This window comes from Pygoscelis adeliae, unplaced genomic scaffold (assembly GCF_000699105.1).
Source record: "Pygoscelis adeliae isolate BGI_AS28 unplaced genomic scaffold, ASM69910v1 Scaffold51, whole genome shotgun sequence".
NCBI classification, from domain to species: domain Eukaryota; kingdom Metazoa; phylum Chordata; class Aves; order Sphenisciformes; family Spheniscidae; genus Pygoscelis; species Pygoscelis adeliae.
The window spans coordinates 554,613-575,653 of record NW_008824007.1 but is presented as its reverse complement, the minus strand read 5'-3'; the positions used below and the strand labels follow the sequence as shown (position 1 = coordinate 575,653).

General features: G+C 38.2%; 1 protein-coding gene across 1 annotated transcript in view; it reads left to right on the top strand.

Moving 5' to 3' along the window:
* Positions 1–21,041, top strand: part of NCKAP5 (NCK-associated protein 5) — a 398,182-nt gene that overhangs the window by 316,397 nt on the left and 60,744 nt on the right. Inside the window, exons 10-14 of the mRNA XM_009325811.1 lie at positions 5,966–6,070; positions 9,170–9,361; positions 9,867–13,696; positions 14,388–14,565; positions 18,877–18,955. Coding sequence (XP_009324086.1) covers positions 5,966–6,070; positions 9,170–9,361; positions 9,867–13,696; positions 14,388–14,565; positions 18,877–18,955 — 4,384 coding nt within the window. The remainder of the gene's footprint in view (positions 1–5,965; positions 6,071–9,169; positions 9,362–9,866; positions 13,697–14,387; positions 14,566–18,876; positions 18,956–21,041) is intronic.

Genomic DNA, 21,041 nt, shown 5'->3' with positions numbered 1-21,041 from the left:
AAAAGTTTTTTTTTTTACCCCCCCCCCCCCCCCCGGGAATAACAGTTGTTTTATTTCCTCATCCTTTAAAGCTTGGTCTCTTTTTAACACACTAGTGAAAATCTAGAAAGAGATACGCCTATATGGATGTTTCTATGTAGCTTGTAAGATACGGCCATGTTTTATTCCCAGAACTGGCACAAAAAAATCACATTATTAACTGTCTACTTCTGGGCAGAAACACAAGAATATGATTGTGCATAGGGGACCTTATTTCATGTAAAGGCACTGCTGAAAAGTGGTAAAAGGGACAGAAATGCTTCTTAAAGACACACTGTATTCTGCAGCTGCACCACCATAATGCCAGACTTCATGTTAGTCTAAAATATTTATAAGAAATAGCCACAGTCAGAAGTAACTTCACACTGTTAGGATAAATGATGATTGCAAGGCAAATTATTAGAGAATTAGAAGAGAAAAAGCGTGACTATTTCCACAGTGAAATGTCCTTGAAATTACCCTAAGGGATGTAGGTATAAAAAGGAATCTGGGATGGCATATACCATGCACAAGAACTCTACTGGGAAGCTGCCTTTCTTCACATACAGTAAGCAGCTGGAAAGGTGAAGGCAAGTTCCTAACCAAGCTGGTTAACTGGTGGGAAGTGCTCAGTATGACAATTGCTATTGCCATTATAAACTGTGAAAATGGAAAGAATAATCTTCTTTTACTACAAAGTTAAACAGTGATGGCCATGAATTTCTGTTTATAGGAAGTGAATAGTAGGAAAGTAGGACATAATTCTGAATTTTCTATTAAATATATAACTCCCAAGAGCTGAAAAAATTATTGTAATTTTATTTTCATTACATCAGTTATATACAATAAACCGTCAGGCATTGCTGTATGTGCACAGTATACAATTGCAAGTACATTTCCTATGTTAGTGATTATTAGAATTAAATAAAATGGAAGCATCTTTTTGCAGCTTTCACTTTTCCTTCATATTTGGCTGCTTTATGTTGGCAACCACTTGTTCAGCTCTCTTTAGAAAGCAGAATTACCATATGTCAAAAGCACATGTATTACAATCTCTGATTTGTCTAAAAGCAAAATCTATTTCTACTTTCAGAGGTTTTATGATTTTTTTCCTTATACTTAACTTTCTCCTTTATCTCAGAGTATTTAGTGCATGAGAAGTTCACACTTCATACTTTGAATAGTGCATGTTCTTAATCTAGGTAACTTCCGATGGAATAGGTGAAGGATGTTCTCTCATCTCCAGCCGAACATCCCCTCTGCAATGTATCTAAGGACTAACATCAAGGTTTAGTTTCATGACAGGTTGTATTTCTGCATAAACTAATACTACATAAATTGCATACCTAATCATATTTTTTTCTTTCTTTGGTCTGCTGTCTTCTATGGTATAACGGAAATGTAGAGTACTATTTCTGTAAGACCTTTGAAACTAAAGCTCATCCTAGATGTGATTAATTCATAGCTACACTCTGCTTCTGCTGGATATGACAGTTAAAGATGAACAAGGGAACAGGAAGAGTGAGGCAGGTCAGATGATTGTGAAAAAAGTCAGCTGGAAAGAGCTCTTGTCTTTCATGAGCCTCTATCACACATACAAAGAGGTCACCATATCAGCACTCTTCTTACGTTGCACATTTTTTTGCATGTTTTTGGTGGAGTTACTAAGACTTAACTCATTTAGTACAACAGGGGTAGAATTGGAGCGGTGGTGTTGCTGCCTGTGGACTTGAGGGGAATCTTCTTTGTGCAGAGAATTATTAAAAATGAGTGGTGTGAAGGCTGCAGAAAAGGTGTTCCCTGCCAGTCCAATTACAATGGTCAGGTTATAGGGGAGAGCAGTCCAGAGTATGCCTGTTCAGGTTTGTGATGCCCCAGATAACAGCACAGATGGGAGGAGGCCACGCGCACCAAACAAACATTTACAGCTCTGGCACGGAGCACCAGGATGAAAATGTCTCCTTAGAACCTAGGGAGAGAATTTCTTTCTTGTGAATGATGGACTTTGGCTCATGTGAGAAAAGCAAAGCCAATTGATTTAATAGCAATTAACTCATCCAATATTGGAGAGCTGTGTACAGTTTGGCATAATTCATTGAAAATTGTTCTGGCAATGCTGCAGGCCATTACATGTTCAAAAAGGAGATGGGAACTGATAGATATCCTGCACAGATACAGTCAAGAGGCGAAATAGTTAGGGGAGTCTCTCTGTAATATTGCCTCATGCCAGCAGGTAGTAGCCTTCTTTTATCTTCCTAGAAAGCCTTAATAAGGATGCTGCTGGGGGGAGGGGGAACTGGCCTACTACTTGATGGATCGGTTATCTGCCTGCCAGATAATTGTGTTTCCTATTGCACTTGATATAATAGGTTTCCACCTAAATTATCAATTGCTTTGTTTTTATTTTTTATGTGGGTTATGGGAGTTTATCTTGACATTGAGCCACAAAGGGCACGGTCTTTTCTGCATCAATCTCACAGGTGAAGGAGGAGCTTTTCTGCTACTGGTCACAGGCAGCCACAGAGAGGCCCTTTCTGCTCTGCCCTGGCCTCTGTACCTCTCAGCACCCGCTTTCTGTAGAGACATGGGTCTAAGTCTAGCTAAGATGCTATGAACTTTTTAGCCCGCACCTGCCCCGGCAGTACTCAGTAGAGGGTATTTTCCAAGCAAGTTGGCCCAGCCCATACTGTATGCAATTCCATAAGGGTTTTCTGTTCTGCAATCCAGCGCTCCTGATGGTTTCCTGTGTTCAAAGGGGCCCAGACGTTCCCCACCATGTACCGATATTGCCCGGTTTCCCCTTATCATTACATAGGGCACCAACAAATGGGGCAGGTGACTTGGATTTATAGTTGTAACTCTTCAGTTTCATATTCAAGTATTAATTTAAACTGATGTGATCTTTTCTGTGGAAGTCATTCTGTGCTGTGGTCTACCTTTTGTTGCATTGCATCATGATAGCATCAACAGTGATTTTAATACTGTACAATTTTCAAGGCAGCAGTAACTCCTTGATCTAGTTATGTGACTGTCATCTGAAAATAACCGTAAAGGACACAGTACATTTTGCGTATCTGAGAAGGAATCAGAATCAAGATACATAGTTAGCACAATCTGTTACTTGATTTTAAATGGATCATTAATGAGGTTTTTTAACAAATAGTTTTTCCCATTTTTGAATTAGAAAATGGAGAAGGAAAAAGAAAAAAATAAATGAAAGAAAAACAATTTTCTTACCATTTTTCTTTTGTAATTGGATGACTTGCTGCAGTGCTGTGTGACTATATTTAATTAATGATCTCAAATTTTGTTATGCTGTTTGTTAATGCTAGTCATTGTGTTGGCCATGTGTCTTGTTAGTTTATTTGCATATGTGTGGGGGGGAGTATTCCCAATGTGATGATCATTTGTTTGATACAGAAATATAATAGCATTATACATCTTGAGAACACACTTTCCTTCTTTGTTAATCATTTTAGGCTGCTGATTCACCTTTGTTATTATAGTTTTATAGAGTCATAGAGTTTAACGCTGGCAAAGGTGATTCAAGCATAGCGTGACCCATGTGCAGCCCAGCCCTTCTGGTCACTGAGCCAGTGTGGAGGGACCCCCGTAACTCTGAGTTGTTTACAGCGTGCTCTGCTGGGCTACGTCTTATCACTGGCCAAAAATCGTGTCTGTTTTCTGCCTGTTCCAGTTGGGCTGATCTCTGCTCTTATGTCTGATATATACAATGACAGCAGCACACTAAATTCCATTGGATGACATTATAGGGGTATATTTAGTTTCCCTTACTGAGATGCATATATGTTCCCATTTAAGTAATGAAGTATTTCAAATGCCTTGCTGGAAAAATGGGAAGACAGTTTTACAACTGTAAAACTCCTATAGCACTATTTCTAGAATACTTTTTTCTGGGAAAATAAATGTTCAAGTATAAATGTTCATCCATCTCAGATGTCCCCTGTCATCATCTCTAATGCACAGATCTGGCTATAGTAACTTCCGCTAAAATATCTCTGGAAGCAAAAATCAGGTGACTGGTTTCACTGGAGAAAGTAATTCCCTTGCAAGAGCAAGCACCACTTGTTCATAACATCGGTGACTCCTGGTTCTGAAAACAGTGGAATTCGCTGGTGGTTCAACGATGGAGTTGGAATTATTGTAAAGAATAACACATGTGCTAAGTCAGTAAATCTGTGAGTTTGGGAAGGCATTTTACCTGGAGCTTAAATCTTGAACAAACACCTGACAGTAACTCTAGTAATAACAATTTAAAAGGTGCACACTGAATAACTAGGCGATAGGCATCACTGATGTTAAAAAATGCATAGCCTGGAGGTAGTTAATTTTTATAATGAAAAGTATATTGGATACTAAGTGCTTATAGCATTTTAATCTATTTAACAATATATTGGACAAAATATGTTTATACAGAACATTGATCATTGAAAATATTTTCCATAATCTGTCTGCAACAGATAGTACCTCCTGAAGAAACCTGGATGAATATGTAACTCTTGAGAAATTACTCCCAAATTTATAATTAGTAGGTTTTTAAAAAAATTACTAGATTGTCTGGACTAGATGCCTGAAGCACAGCATGCAGATAACAGAGGCTGTAGGAACGGCCACCTGCTTTGTTATCTAGCAGATGAATTTCTGCAGTGGGTACCAGGAGAGCAGGCTGGGGAGTAGCTGGGCATAAGATACTGTGTGACTGATGTTTCAGGGCCCTGCAAAGAACTGTCTTGCCGTTACTACTACTGCACAGTGTGGAAGGGCTTTTGTGGCTACAGATTCTTTTTCCCTCTTTGGCCAGGCTTTTTGGATGGACAGGGTGATGGGCCACTCATGTAGCCTCGACAAGTCTCCATCGTTTGCATCCTTCACAGAGTCCCCCCCGCAAAGCGCCCTGGCAGGGTCTGCACCATTTGTGCCTCCAAGCTGAGCGCCCCGGTGCTGAGGAGGGGGTAGATGTGGTCTCTCAGATTGCAAGCCTGGAGAATTAATGGGAAAATTAAAAAGCCTGATCTAAAGTCCTTTTGTCTGGGGTGTTTTTTAAAGTCCTTTTTCATTGATTTCAGTGGACTGTGAGTCAGATCCATACTGCCTGTTACATGATATGTTGGTCCAATGACTGACAAGACTGCAGATATTTCTTCTTTTGAAGTCATCGGCCAAGGCATTCACATAAATCATGGATTTTATTGAAACTGCAATTAAAACAAATCAGGCTTAATGCACACTGAAAGCCTTAGTAATTAGTATACAGGTGAACATGGAGGAAAAGGCACAAGCTTAGCCATCCTTCCAAGCAAAACTGAAAAGAGAACTGTGTATGTAATCGAACAGCGTGTGAATATTAATGCACAAAATCCTCTGAGTCCCTAGTTCCCTGATGCAATTATTTTCTATTCACATTAATTGTTCCTAACAGATGACATTAATGACTTTGAGTTAAAATGTGTGCAAGGGAGGCCTTCAGCAGATCAATGCTGTTTAAAAATAGGGTCACTTTTGCAATCATTCACTCAAGGTGTAACAGCTCGTAAATAAAACAACATTAACGTGTTGATTGATTTATAAATGTTAATCTTGTAGTTCATTTTTATGCTTTTTTCCTGAAACCTGTCAAACTCTATGGAAATGGTGGGACTCGTGTTCATTTGTCATTGTTGCATGTGAAGTAATGATAAGTTGCAAAACAGCGACTAGAAGAAAAAGTAGAGTTTCTTTTGGATGAAGAATGTTCTGTTCTGCAGACAGGAAGTCTTGGACAAAGTAAGCACAAACAGCAACATTTCAAATTAGAACAAATCTTCTTTTACCTCGGGGTCTTCATTTCCCTTGAAATTTAAGAGCAGAGTTTGGAATTTTAAAAATGCTGATCTGCTGCGTATTTGAGAAATGCTTATGCTTTGTTCATTCCCTTTTGTCCCCCTAGAAACTCCATTCGCGCATCTTAGACCTCTCATCTGGGGATTTGCTTTCAGAAGTAGAACGAAACAGAAGCCTGATGCAATCTCGAACTGCTGATGCTCAGATTCACGTGAGTTTTTGTGCTGTCCTTGTACCCCTCATTTGGAACCCTCCTTTTCGCCTCTGAAGTCCGATGTGAGGGATGAGCCATAAAGCTGATCTCTGAATTGAAACACTGTTGAGGCAGATAACAATACTTCTTCTTCCTTCTGTTCTCTGAAATTCAATATTGTGTCCTCAGTTGATATAGTAAGCAGATAGTGTCACTGTGCAAAAAAGCATAAATCTTAGCAATGTCCCCAAGATACCTTTTTGGGTATTGATTACATCTCAGGATCTCTGAGAAATGGTCAAGGAGCTTTTTATTAAAGCCCGTACACCATATTACTCATTCTACTTTTATGATATATTATGTATGAACTTTTAAAAATTCATGCTCTCTGCGTGTTTTTTTTTCACATGGGGTTAGCTTTGTGCTTATTTGGCAAAACGTTAGCCAGTGTGGCTTTCATGTTTCATTGTCAAAGAAAAGTAGCTTAAAAAACAAAAGTCACATAAAGATAGAGGAAAACAAAGAGGACAAGAACAGAACATTGAACCTCTGTGTGCCTTTGATCTTGAAGTGTGGTAGTGTCAACAAAAATGTCATCTCTTTTGTAATACATACTTTAATGAAAAGGCGTTGTTTCAAAGGTTCACAAAAATGCTAATGACCCTTTGCATTATATGTAATTAAGCCTTCAGGTTAGGTTTTTCTAATATAGAGTTTTGTGTCTTTAATAGTCTGAAGCTTTCAATTTTTTGTGATTTCTAGCAAAAATTATGTGTTTAAATTGTAATACTACATTCAGGCCTTTCTACTCTAATATCATTAAAAGTAATGACTTAAGAGTCATGATTACAAAAAATTAAAATATCACTATGTCAGTTAATAGACCCATATGCAAGTTAAATATATTTAATTAATGCATCATAAACATACTACTCAAAGTACTTTCTCTGATAACTTAGAGAATAAAGGCAAATTGCAGGAGAAAATTCCACTCTCTCTTTAGTGATCAGAATGCAATCTAGAAATTGGGCAGATATCCTGCTTAAAAATCTGTAATGGCTTGATATTTTTTGCACATCTTCTCATCTCTTAAACAATAAAGATGATTACAGTAACATACTGTTCTTTTGATTTGCTTAGATATCCCCATTTTTCCCATTGCTAAAACTGCAGGACCAAATGCCTTTCTCCTGGAAAGGCTCTCAGGGAAGCTGAAGATGACAGGAAGGGAAGGCAGTACTTGTCAGTATGCTGTGATCTCCTCTTTTGTCTTACAGGAGGTTCTTACAGGAAAGGATTTTACAGGCCTCCTTCCCTTAAACACTATGATGTCTGGGACATAGCCTAGTGTAAAGGGCAGAAATTTGACATGACATGTTTTCCCAATGCCACAGCTGAAAGGCAACAAAACAGCCAGAACAAGCAGATGCTGCCATTGGCCTCTCTACAGTCAACCTTACAGGGAATGACGCCGTCATAGCTGAGGAAGCTGATGAGAGAGGGTCTCCCATGGGAACCACGATGTCAGAAATAAAAAGTAATTTGTCTCAACAAAGCGAGAAAGTCTGCTCAGAGCAAAAAACACAGGCATCAGCCTGCCTCTGATGCTGAAAGATGTATTCTTCCCAGAGCCAGTGGATTTAAAGGCTATTCCTCCTGCATCCATTTGACTTCCTAGGAGAACATGTACCAATAACTCCCAGAGGTGAAATGTGCTCTTGCTACCTGTAAATGATTTTCCCATTCATAGGTTTTGCCTGTGACAGAGAATAATGATTTGCCCTGTAGTTACGTTTGTCAAAAACAGAACATTATTATGTCAGTTGAGCAATGAACAGCTGTGCTGATGAACTCCTCAGCAGTAAAAATTCTGCTCTCTCCCATTTAACTGAAAAAAGGTTCAACCCTAGTAGTAATAAATGGGAGGACATGGGGGAATAAATGGAAGAAATTAGCAGAAGGCCAACAAATATGTTAGTGTATAAGAATTGCCTACAAACTGAGCATTTTCCAGAGATTTGCGTGAAGAAGCTGCATCTACTGCATATACAGTTTTGATAATTGTTTTGTGGATTCAATAACTTTAGATTTCCTGTATCTTCCTGAATACAAAGGTAAAATTTTCACCTAAGCAAAATTAATTTGGGGTATATCTACATACAAAGATCAATAAATATTGTTTGAGCTTGCCTTAATGAAATCCAAAGCAAAGTTTTATGAAACAGTCATGTCACGCTGTCTGGTGTTCCTGGTAATTAAAAAGATGTCTGATTCTGTAAGGAAACTGGAGAATAGCATAACAGAATGGTGCAGGCACTTAACATTAAAGAAACTCTAACACTGTTAGGCACAAGAGTATTAGTTTGAAAACAAATTAAAGGCATCCTAGATACTCCTACAGAGGTTTTATATTTTACCTGAAGTGCTATCTGCTCTTCATTACTCTCTTCCTCAAAGCTGGCACTTAGTCACAGTCAGCTGAAATTGCATTTGGAGAGGGGCGATAACTACACAAGTACTAAAGGCAGCCATAAAGTGTCAATAAATTGCATAAGCAAGAGGCTTCAGCTGTCTGCGAGTGACACAAAGATGGATTGTTCTACGTCAGAGAGTTTCTTAGACAAAGCTTTGAACTAGATAGGAAACCAAAATTAGACTGTAATGGAGAGATTCCATTCTCAGTGGACATTTGGGTTGGGATACTAAATTAATTTGCCTTGTCCGAGGTGTACAGCCTCATCTGTTACATTGTAGGGATATAATGCAGTTGTCAAGATGTACTCGTGTTCTTATAACTTTGTTTTCTGTATCTTACTGGAGCACACTGCTTATATACAAAGCATAATTCAAATAGACTCAGAATAATCTTTAGCAAAAGAAGAGCAGAATACAGGTTCAAGAACAAAGAAAACATGGAGGATTGTGGATTTTTCCCCCGACAAATGAAAATATTAGTAATTTTTAATTTAGTTCTCTGTATTAAATTCACCAGATGCTAATGGCATAACAGGAAGGTGTAAGTACCTTACTTGCTTTTTCTTTGTACTTCTTAATCAAGGGGAAGTTAAATGATCTTTTTCCACCCATAAGATATTTCTATTTCTTCTCATATTTTAGGAATGCCAGCAGAATGTGAAATCCAGTATACCTGTCTTGAAATGCCAGAGTCAATTAAATATGACAGGTCCTAGCCGCCTGTATCCCCGGAGCAGCTGCAGCAGCAGTGAACTCTCCCTCTCAAGTGCTTGCAGTGAATATTCCAGTGGTTCCTCCTACACTTGGAATGATGGGAAGACATGCAGCAAAAGGGTAAATCAAATTAATTTTCTTCATTTATTAGCTTAAGTTAATCTGAAACAAGATTAATTGAAAAGCTGCCTATTTCAGAATTCTTTTTCACTTTCTTCTCTCTTATATTTAAAACAGTTGTCACTAAACTCAGTAAGGGTTCTCTGCCCGATGTCTCCCTCCCTCTCACTCTCCCTGCTTTTAATTTTTTTTTAACAGTTCCTTTATCACTTCAATTTGCTCACAGTTTCCCTGTTTATTCTGACGTTTATTCTGTTTTTCACAGTCCAAATTGTTCTTCTTCTTTATCTTAATCCTTCCATTCATATTGTTCTTCCTACAGGTTTTAAATGCACTGCAGCCTTCACACCAATATGAAATCCTTTATTAAAAAAGAACATTGCTATTAATGGCAATAGATGAAATGTAATGCCCTATGCAACTCCTAAATCTCTTTACTAAAATGGTAATGCTTTTTATTAACAGCACTTGTGAGTAATATGTGAGTTTTATTTTGTTTTAACAGTTATCCGTGAGCTGGGATAAAAGAATAAGCATTGGTTCTTCGCTCCCAAGCAATCTCTCAAGTCCTGCAGATGATCTACCTCCAACTCGTATCAAGGAAAACCATATCTTAGAAGGGCTGAAAAAATTACAGAAGCAAAAAATATTACTTGAATCACCTTCAGTAATATCAAAATGGGGTTACAAAGATTGCATGAACTCTAATGAAGGAATATATTCCCCTGGAGTTAAATGTGGCAGCCATAACGAACAGACTCATTGTAAGCCAATGGAAATAGGAAGTATTTGCATTGAACGTAACAAAACTTTCTCTTATGATTCAGATTCGCATGATGATGCAGATGACGACTCTTCATCCCTACTGTTGCTGCAGGAAGTACCAAGCAAAGACTGCAGGACCTATTGTAACAAATTAACTCACAGCATTTCTGACAGTCTCTTTGACTGGGATCCTAATAGGAAACATTTGCCAGAAAGAAGTTCATATTTTAATTCAAAGGAAAGACCTGAAAAATTGACTAGTTTTGTCAGTGGATTTCAGGCAGAAGTAAAATCGTGCACCAGAACAAAGCTGCCTGAGTTACAGTTAAATCAAAGCCATGCTGATATAGGCTGGAAGGACCTTAATTTTCAGCTTTCAGATACTGACGACAATGAAGTGTTGGATGAGTTGCATATAGAAAGCAGTGATGAGAAAAGTCCATCAGATTTATTAGCAACTCCTTTTACTGAGAAGTACACAAAGACCTCTGACATGCTCAAAGTCACAGAGAATTCTCAGTTTGTATCTACTGACAAAGAGGAAAAACAGATATCTGCTTACTCAGACATTAGGCCAAAGACATGTAATTTCATTAAACAACAAAAGGTTATAAAAAAGACTTCTTCTGAGGAGTGCATTACTGTAATATTTGACGCTGAGGATGGTGAGCCTATTGAATTCAGCTCACATCAAACTGGAGTTGTCACTGTAACAAGAAATGAAGTTTCAATCAGCCAGCCACAAACTAGGTCCAGTGCAGAATATACTGAACTTATACCTCAGGGAATAACTGATTTGCAGACAGGAACCAATGCTAGAAACTACACTGCTTTAGAAAGACCTGCAGATGAAACCGAGAAAAAGATTCTTGAAGATAATACAGGGAATAAAAATACAGTTGTCCCCATGACCTGCAGTGAATCTTCACGCTGTGGAAGAGTGACACTGCAAAATACTCCACGACAAAAACTAGTGAAGCCAGTGTATGATGTATTATACAAGGCCAATTCAAGCTCCACTGTGCATGCAGGAATCAATCAAAAGCCAAATTTGACTAAAATACCCAGCAGAGGTAAATTTTCTCCAAAAAAACCTGTGATGACAGAAAGTGAGGAGACACCTGTAGCTCAACCAGTGGGCCCTGCAACCCTTGAAAAATCACCTGCTCTGTCACCTGTAAAGCTTTCAAGATTCAAAAAGGTACAAAGTCCACCTCGTAGTTTTGACTCGAAAGTCGACTTCCAAGTTCCAAAGCCCCCTGCCCACCCCCTGCCTGGCTTGAAACGCCCAGTCAAGAGTCAGCGTCCAGCATCACCACTGTTGCCTCAGCACCTTATAGAGCCCAGTGACTATGGAGAACCTCCAACCAGAGACTTTCATTGTGATTTAGCAACTGTAGAAACCCGATCACCATCCCCACCCCTTCCTCCAGGCAGGTCAACATCCCTGTTGATTCGGCCTAATTATGCTCATTCACCACCTGTAGTGGTAAAGTTAGGAGGAGCTGGTCCCAGTGAAACAGCAAAAAATATACTGAAATCATCACCATTAAAAGGAACTGTGAACTCTGGCTTTCATAATCAATCTAGTCATGAAATGCATGCAAAAAACATATCTTCTGGGGCCAAAATTGAATTATCTTACCTTCAAGAAAATGCAGAACCAATTATGCAAAATAAATGCATATCTCAGCAACCCCATAGTGCATGCCAAGGACTTTCCAAAGTTTCCACAAAGCAAGTCTGCCCAAAACCCCCTAATCAGCTGGGTCTCCACAGGAATCGTGAATTTTCCAGCACAGATTTTCAAACAGTCAGGTCCTTTTCTCTAGGTTGTCCATCATTGGAAACAACTTCTTCACAAGAGGCATATTCCAGCCAAAAAGATACTTTCAGTGACAGTGGGGTGGATCAGCCACAAAAGATGCCAAACGTTCTCCCCGCAACTCCTCAATGTCATACAACAAGCACAAGTGAGCCTTTACTATCTCAGGTAAACAATTCCTCGTTATCAACACTGTTTCATGGTAGTGACACTGCACATGCTACCCAAAACTCTAATGAGAAAGGAATGAAAACCCGTCTCCCTGTAGGACTGAAATTATTTGTCAAATCTCCCCAACTTCTCCGAAAGAGCTCTACTGTACCAGGGAAGCAGGAAAAAGACAGTATAAATGCAGCTTCCAAAAGTAATGTGAGTTCAAGTAAGTACAAGCAAAATGAATCTAAAAGTGTAACCACTAGGGATGCAATGGATGCTGAATTAAAAGACTCTACATCTGATACTGAAGTAAAAAATAATTTTACTGTGGGACTTAGTATGGATACAGCATCACCTCATTCACATGAAAACTGCAACTTGGTGGTAGACAGAGTAGATGGATTAGAAAACAAATTAGTTAAGAGATCTGTTTCTTCTAGCAACAAGTCGCACTTGAAGCCAGCTCTGGGCATGAATGGAGCGAAAGCTCGTAGTCAGAGTTTTAGCGTTCATACAGGGGAAAAGCCATCTGCCCCTGTGACAGAAGGTCTCGGAAAAGTACGGACTCAGATTATTACAAACACTTCCGATAGAGGAAATTCTCTAACAAGGCAGAACTCAGCCATGGAAGGACTTCAAATCAAGGCCATTCCTGCGTCAGCAGTGACACCAGAGACGCTTTCATGTAATCCTAAAACCACAGAAAATTCTTATTCTAGACAAGGTTCTCTTGGAAATATGAGTAGTTGCAATAGCCAGCATGGAAGCCCAAGCAAACTGCCCTTCAGATCATCTTCAAGAGTAGACTTGTTTCACAATACTTCAAAATGTGATGGAAACAAACCATTTTCTCAGAAAGATGCACGCAGTATATCTGTCCGGAGTGACAAAAGCACTGAAAGTTTTAAACATGAAGCTCTAAGTAAAAAAAGCGTTTTGCCAGAAGAATTGGAGTTAGAAGCATCAGCTACTGTATCTTCCAAACAAATTTCATCTTTTCAAAGCTCGGATGGAATAAAGTGTCCTCATAAACTGGAAGCAACAAAGTCACGAAGACAGCAAATGTCTTTAAAGTTAGCAGAAGCCTCTGAGAAGGTTACCGATGCTTTGAGTTCACCGGCTCTACAACCTACAATAGAGGAGAAAGTCATGTTATGCATCCAAGAAAATGTGCAAAAGGGTCAGGGACAAACCAAATCTCCCACTGCGGAGACTAAACAAAAGACTGGGCCCTCTATAGCTAGTTGGTTTGGCTTTCGAAAGAGTAAGCTCCCAGCACTGAGTAGCAGGAAAACTGATGTTCCTAAAACAAAGGTAGAAAAAAAAGATGCAAAAGTTTCGGGATTTGGAATTAAGCAGGCAAAATTAGAGAGAAGAAAAGAAAAAAAGAAAACTGAACAACACTGTGAAATAGAAAATGAAATTAACAGGAAAACAGACAACGGTGATATTTTAGCTGATGTCATGGAGAGCAAAATTATGAAACCTTCACAAGACACACCTGGTGAGATTGAGTGTGAACAAGTCAAAGGTTCCACCACAGCTACATACTCACCAAAAGACAGTTTTATGAAAGAGCTTTTAAACAGGTAAAACTCTGGAACAAAACTTGGGATGTGTTGTACACCGTAGCTTTACAGATGCTCAGATGCTAAGTTCAATGTATGTTCCTTTTAGACTAAGAATGCATAGTAGCAATCAGTAGGTACACTATCAGGACTTTAATCTCTACAGGAAAAAACATTAATAATGAGATAATTTTGTTCATGTTACTTTGTTAACCAAACCAGTGGCCTTTGAAATTAAAGAATGGCAAGTTACATCCAAGTTGATAGAAATTCAAATGATTCCAGAAATCAAGAATCTAGGCAGATGGTGTGTAAAGATAGAGGATAATTAGGTACATGTTTTAATGTATTCCATTTTCATGTATTCTAACCAGCAAACATATATTTAGTGACTAGTCAGAATTAATTACATTTCTAGCTATCACAACCTTCGGTCACAGAAGAATTTAGCAATTGCTATACTGTGTTTTCACGTTTGCCCCACAGCAGTCCCAAATATAATATAAATCATTATATGTGAAAGACTAAATTGATATACTACCTGAAATTGCAAGTGACAGATTTGATCAAGGCTAGTTAGAAACATTTATCACTCAAAGGTCTAGAGACAGGAAGATACAGAGAGGTTACTTTAAACATTAAAGGAATGGAAAAGTAGAGTGATTGAAGAAGGGCAATGTAATTTATCAGAGGAATCACTCTCTACCTGCAGAGTTGATAAGAAAGCAGCTCAGCAGACAGAAAGTGGATCAAATAATGTTTCCTACAGGAGTGTGTCGAAGGGCAGCTCCCAGGGCTCCTCTCTTCACGGCAACTCTATCAGCTCTCAAGGAAACCACAAGAAAAACAGCAACACAAAAGCTGATATGGAAATGCAGAATCAGACCCTGGTAAGTGCTTTAGTACATGAAAACATTATTACCTTCTTTTTAACTTCTGGATGTGTTCCTTATTGCCAGCACAGACAAACAGGATAATAACTGTTTATATATGACAGAAAGATTTTGTGTAGCTAGAGAATTGTGAATTAATACAAAAGTTGGCAGCTTGACTGTAGGCCAGATTATACAGCTAGTCATGAAGATCCTACTGCTTCTGCTGGCAATTCAATTCCAGTGGAGATATATGCACAACGATGCTATAATCATACTGTAGTAGAGTGAAATAATAGGACCATTTTCTTTTTTCTCATTTTTTCCCCCTTTCCCTGAAAATCGCATGCCAGTGTTGAACATGCCTCTGAACATTATAGAAATCATTAAGCCTAAAAAGTGCACTGCTGATGGGGAAAAGGCAAAGTATTTGACCACGTTTGGGAATATTTGTCACTTAAGAGGGAGTCTTTCAAAAGCGAAAACATACATTTGACCCATGTCTCTCTTCCGTACCATGGAAAATCTCCCTATTAATGCTCTGTAGTTAGTTTTATGCTTCAAGAAGATACTAACTATACCTGATACTTTAATTTACACCGAGAGTAGGAATGTTGCAATTTAGAAGAAAAAAAATAATTTTATTTTCTGTTAGTTGCTAGATTCTGGGTCTTGCAAGGTTATGTGAGTGGCTAACTTTTCTGCATCGAGAAGCGTACACACAGAGTCTAGGATTGTAGCCTAAAGTCAGACTGAATGGCTGCCCTTCCTTGTGAAGCTTCTAATAATTAACCTTAGAATTTAGTGAGCGATTTCTTGCCTAGTGGGGGCCTTTCCCATGATGTTTTAAAGTCCAAGCACCAGGAAAACAGAGATGCTTTAACTCAATAAACATTCTTTTCTCATTCCTAATAGCTGTCTTGACCGTATTATTATGATGATTATTAACAATAATCACAATTTACACAAAATAGTCTGAAAACTTGTGCCAAATATAATACTGAACTTGAAGTTGAGGCTATTACTTTTGTTGTTCTGATAAAACTGAGTTATTGAAGTACAGCACATGCAACTATTTCATCTGAGAGAATTTGAAATACAAGTTCTTTGGGATGCGTTTCAAGGGTAAAACAAATTTCAAAAAGCTTCATAATGGGAACTGGAAAAACTCTTAGCTTAGTACTGACGTTTAGGATGCTTAAGGTTAAAGTATCCTACACATGGTTTCAACTTCAGGCAAATTTTTTTTTTACTTTAATGCAGATGTCTTTCCTAAGAACATCTGCAAGGTCATTTTTTAAAACTTAGAGGGAACATATGCAGAATGAATGTGTTTGAAAACTTTTTTCTCCTGACTCCTGTGGTATCATCTCTTCTTTGAAAATGTAGATGTATCCTGCATTATAAAACCACAAATTATAAGCGTATCTAAGGCTGTCCTTGTAGTGTCACTGAAAAGAAAGAGAGAGAATGAAAGTCTGGAAATGTGCAATATGCAGGAAATTCAATCCAACTGATCTAGAACTTTGATAGCAAAGCAGAGCCCCTTATCAGAGCCACTCAGTTTAACTATGCCCCATTTAATATGGTCCTGACAGCTTAGGGTATATCTTCACTGTACAGAAGTACAAAATACTCTACACATTGCTTCTACAATTTCTTTCTAACTTCTTATTTTCTAATGCTGCAATAATTCACTGTGCTTTTTGTCTGTCATTTTGTGAAGTCTTTCTAAATGCAGCAGTAATAGTCATTTAGGACTTTAAATATATCTTCAAGAAACACACTTCATTTTATCAGGGAACTACAAATATTGTCCTTAATATACACAAATAATAGAGAAGTGCTAATTATACTATTTAATTTTTAAGGACATGTTAGTCATGGAGAAAAGGCATTACCTGTCCTATACCATACACTCTTTTGTTTGCTGGGAATCAAAGTATTTTTTGTATTGTTTTTGAAGATTAAGTTACATTATATGCTTCATCTTTTTGATTTTCATATTGTGTTTTTTGTGGCACTTAATTCCTGAAAGAAATATCTAGTGCCAAAAGACTGAGGACATCTAGAATAATGAGATTAAAAAAGTGCTTACAGTTCTTAATGCTAACTTATGAAAGAGGTATACCTCAGGATTCCACAGTATGTGATATTTCATCTTGTCCTCCAAACTTCTACAAGAAAAACAATAGCTTTAAATTCAAAGTTCATGCATCTTATTACTATCATTTCCAGTTATTCTTTGGTGTCTGCTTACTTTGAAGCAGATCGCAAAGGACCAGGAGATAGCTGTGACTGAAAACAGTCGCATGCGATAGAATGGCCTGTTGTGCATTTTTTTACTTGTAAAAAGACAAAATGAATGCTTTTGGAGAAAACAGCATCAATCTTTCAAAAAGCCCTAAACTAAGAAGATTTCTTTTCTTTTTTGAACAATGCAAAGTGCATTCAGTCATACGGGTTCAGTGCAGAAGCTGCTATATTTCAAAACTGCATATCATATATATATTGCTTCTTTAAATTCTGGCCATAACATTTTTTAACATTAATTTTCTAGCAAGTTTTTCCTTTAAAGGCTATTCAATTTTTGATGATTAAATCTGTTCTCTTATGATGTGCCAGGTAAAGACTTGGGGCACTATTATGCTATAACATATGCACCAATTACCTCTGATTTCTGTTCATGCAAAGAATGTTATTGCTTGACTGCCATGGAATTTATGGAAAAAGCAATATTCCACCAATGGCGGCATTCACCTTCAGAGGGATACGCTTCCCGTTAGTGTTCATCAAAAAAGCACTTTGCTCTAAAGGCCAGCCAACAGAAATACATAATCCTTTAGCCCACACCAAGGATATTCCACATTCTCCAATACTTTTTCATGTCCTTGGCTGGAGCTTAAGGTGAGATACAGTCATTTTTGTGCTGCGCTGCTTCATTTCATCTTTGCGATTTTATTACAGCCCAGTGTAATTTAGAAAATCCATGGGCTTTACTTTGTGAGGTGGAAGTGTGGCACCAAAATCAAGACACCAGGAGTTTTGTATAGCACTGTCTGTCTGCAGTCTGTGTGTTTGGGGAATACCCAGAGATCTATCCTAATATTGTGAAATGTCACATCAGCAGCAAGCCACAGACCGCCATGCAGTCTGCAAACGTGAGAAATTGTTTTACCTATAATTCGATGCCAAATGATCACATGCTCTCCTCTTCATTTTCCATAGCCTGAAGAGCCTCATTTCAAAAGAAAAAAGATGTAATCAAATCTCTGGGATTAAGAGATTATAAATGCACTTTTATAAATAAAGAGAGTGGGTCTTTCATGTCTTACTAAGGCTGCCACAAGAGGTCAATAGGGCTACTTGTGTAAGCCAGACAAGCAGAATATATGCTATGATCAAAGATATGTCATGCAAATGATGATAAATTCTACTGGTTTAGATTACAGAACATATTTAATGTTATTGTGAATGTGCTGTAAGTGGTTTAAAACAGCAGAGAGCGATTAACAAATAATTTAAGATCTCTGAGATATTGAAAGTAATTTTTTCTGCAGTGCTGGCTTTCCTCCTCTCATCACCCTGAAAGTATCTTCATTCCTGTTTGATTTATATAGCATGGCAGAAAAATATGTCCCTGGATCTGAATTATGGCTGCTGATGGCATGTAATGGAGGGGGTTTTCACTGTATGCTAGAAAGATACTCAGATTATATATACACTTGGGAAATAGGAGTGCAGAAGAACAGAGCAAAAAAAATGCCTTCATCTGAAAAATAGAATATCTAGGGGATTTGAATAACACATACTTGAATAACACATACAGGGTCTTAGCGTGCACTGCATTCTTAAATGAAGTTTTTCTCTCTGTTTAGCTAATAAATGCTTTTATTTTTGCACAGAGGTGGAAAGAAAAACGCCAAAGTTCAGTGTTTGCAAACTGAACTGGAGAGATACCACCACCATATTAAGTTCACGGGGGTTTTTTAGCATAGAATCTGAAACATGGTATTTCTAGAGAGAAACAAATAAGAGGTCAGAAGACCTGAGCATAATTCCTTTTTTTTTAATGCAGAAAAAGACTTTTCCTTTTGAAGAATTGATCTTCCAAGGGTATTTTTTGACTGCTGCATATTGTGACTTTGAACGAAGTTAAAGTTGCTATCCTCAGATATCGTTCATAGAATGAGACGGGCTATATACTTCCACTCTTAGCTGCCCTGTAACTTTACTCTGGTTTATTTCTGAAAAGATATTCTGTAGTTATCATGAAGCAACATGAACAGTCACAGATGTTCTTCACTTTTGTTGTTGTACTATGTACAGGCTAAAGTAGTCACAGAAAACCTGCAAGAAGAAGAGGAGGACACCATGACAAGGACTACATGTCAGAGTCATGTGATAGGTACAAAATTGTATTTTACACTGGATTTTATTGCTGTCTCAGTTCTTGGAAAAAAACAAATTCAATTCTCATTACTTTATTTGTTTGCCCACCTTATGTCAGCTTTAGCATTCATTTAGCTCTGTTCCTGGATAGCCAGATTTCACCAACTATATAAAAGATGAGTACATACCATTACCAACTGTGGATCAGTGCAATGCTTTACAGAAGGGCTTTGGAATCTGGCTATGAAAGATCATTTCAGCCTCCAAAACTAGTGGGTTACATATAGTGGCTTAACTTGAGGCTTGTTGTGCATGATACTTTCAGTGGGAATAATACTGATATACTGTAACTTTGTCATCTGGCCTTAAATTAGTAAAATTCAGAATAAAATTCTGAATAGCAGAATAATTACTGTGATAAACTAAACCAGAAGGAGCAGCAGACCAGGTGTCTGTTCAGAAGTCCTTAAAGCTGTTATTGAAAATAAAGTTGCCTTTGCTTTACACTTTTCAGGAGGGTAGCACCATCCGCCCTGCTTCTTGATTGGCATGTACTAATTTTTAACCGCAGTGCATGTTAAAATATCTAATAGGCAATGGAGGACAAAACAGAAGTCTGTTTGGAATCTGTATTAGAGCAGTATGTCACCAATATAAGGAACTGACTCTGAACGAAAAAGATTCTCCTTTAGCAAGTTTCCTTTGCAGGCAGAGACTGCAGCAATAGTTAAAATTTGATTCAGTGTTTTCAGGACACTGTAAGTGATTTTGCTAGCCAGAAGCTCTTTCATTTCACTAATACTGTCAACCCAGCAAGTGGGGCTGAACAGAGGTATCATGTCAGAACACATTTCTCTTTGGGGTAGTAGGAAAATGTTTGCATGCTTTATTGACTTGTACATCCTTTTCAGTCCCAAATTCAGCCAAATAAATTCTGGCTGTCTTACTTGCAGAAAAGATCCCTAAAGTCTTCCCTCTCTAAGGACCCAGCCGTAACTTGGCTCCATTACAGCAACTAAATAACAAGAACTTTGAACAATACAGTGTAAGACTCTGAGGGGATTCTCTGAGTGGGTAGGCACTAGCCTGAAAAGCGAAATACATGCTCCTCACTGTGAATAAAGGACTTGCATTCTGTTACTAGAAATTGCCCAAAAGAGAATAACTCACTTAAGATTATTCAGAATTATTTTTCCTCAGACTGAAATAATTATTTTGTCTCCACCCCAAAATTCTCAAAACTTCTAATTGATGTGAAATGTTTGGGTTTAATTTTTTAATCCAGATACTGAACAAGAAAAAACAGCTTTTTTTTTTTTCTAAAAAGACTCCGGTGCTTCCTTGGTGTTCATCAGTGTAATTGGTGGTTGTGGCTGAGACCTAATTGCTGTATGTTTCGGTATATTACTTTGTTACTGGGTCCTGTAATACATCATGCAGGTGGCTTCTGAGGGCGTTAATATTTTGCTCCTCCCACAGGCACCAAAGCTGAGTCTCTGACAGGACATAGTGGTTATGGAGCAGGTTGGTTGGCATTCCCCAAAGTCAGACTTCCGTTGTGCCTTGGGTTCATGAGGCCCTCCATTAGCTGGGAGAGGTCATCACTGTGGGTCCAGCCCTCCTGTGCACCGAAGTCCTTTTTTGCAAAGAAAAGACCTTTTTCTTCACCTTTCTCAGGGCTGATGACATGGATAAAGTGCCAGGTAGGTCTGTGGCCAAGGTCTATACAAGTCCACAGTACGTAGTGCTACAGGGATGCCAGGCAGTGCTGCCCTTGGGAAATTCCTATAGCTTGTACAAAGACCTTTCCGTCATCTGAATTATACCAGTTACAAAAGCATCTTCTTTTCCCTAGACAATGCCATCTCTTAAAGGCTCAACCCAGGATGCCAGCTAACCCTGTTCTGCCTTGTCAAACCATCTAGAATAACTCAAGGAGTTTGCTCTGAGGATCTAGTTGTTAATGTCAGGAAACTCTTTGGTGATGGGAGACATTATGTGCAATAGGTAGTATTGGCACAGTAAAAATAATAGACATCTAAGCAAATCTGTTAACATTAGCACAGTGAATCCTAATGCAGAATGTACCAGTCATTACTTAT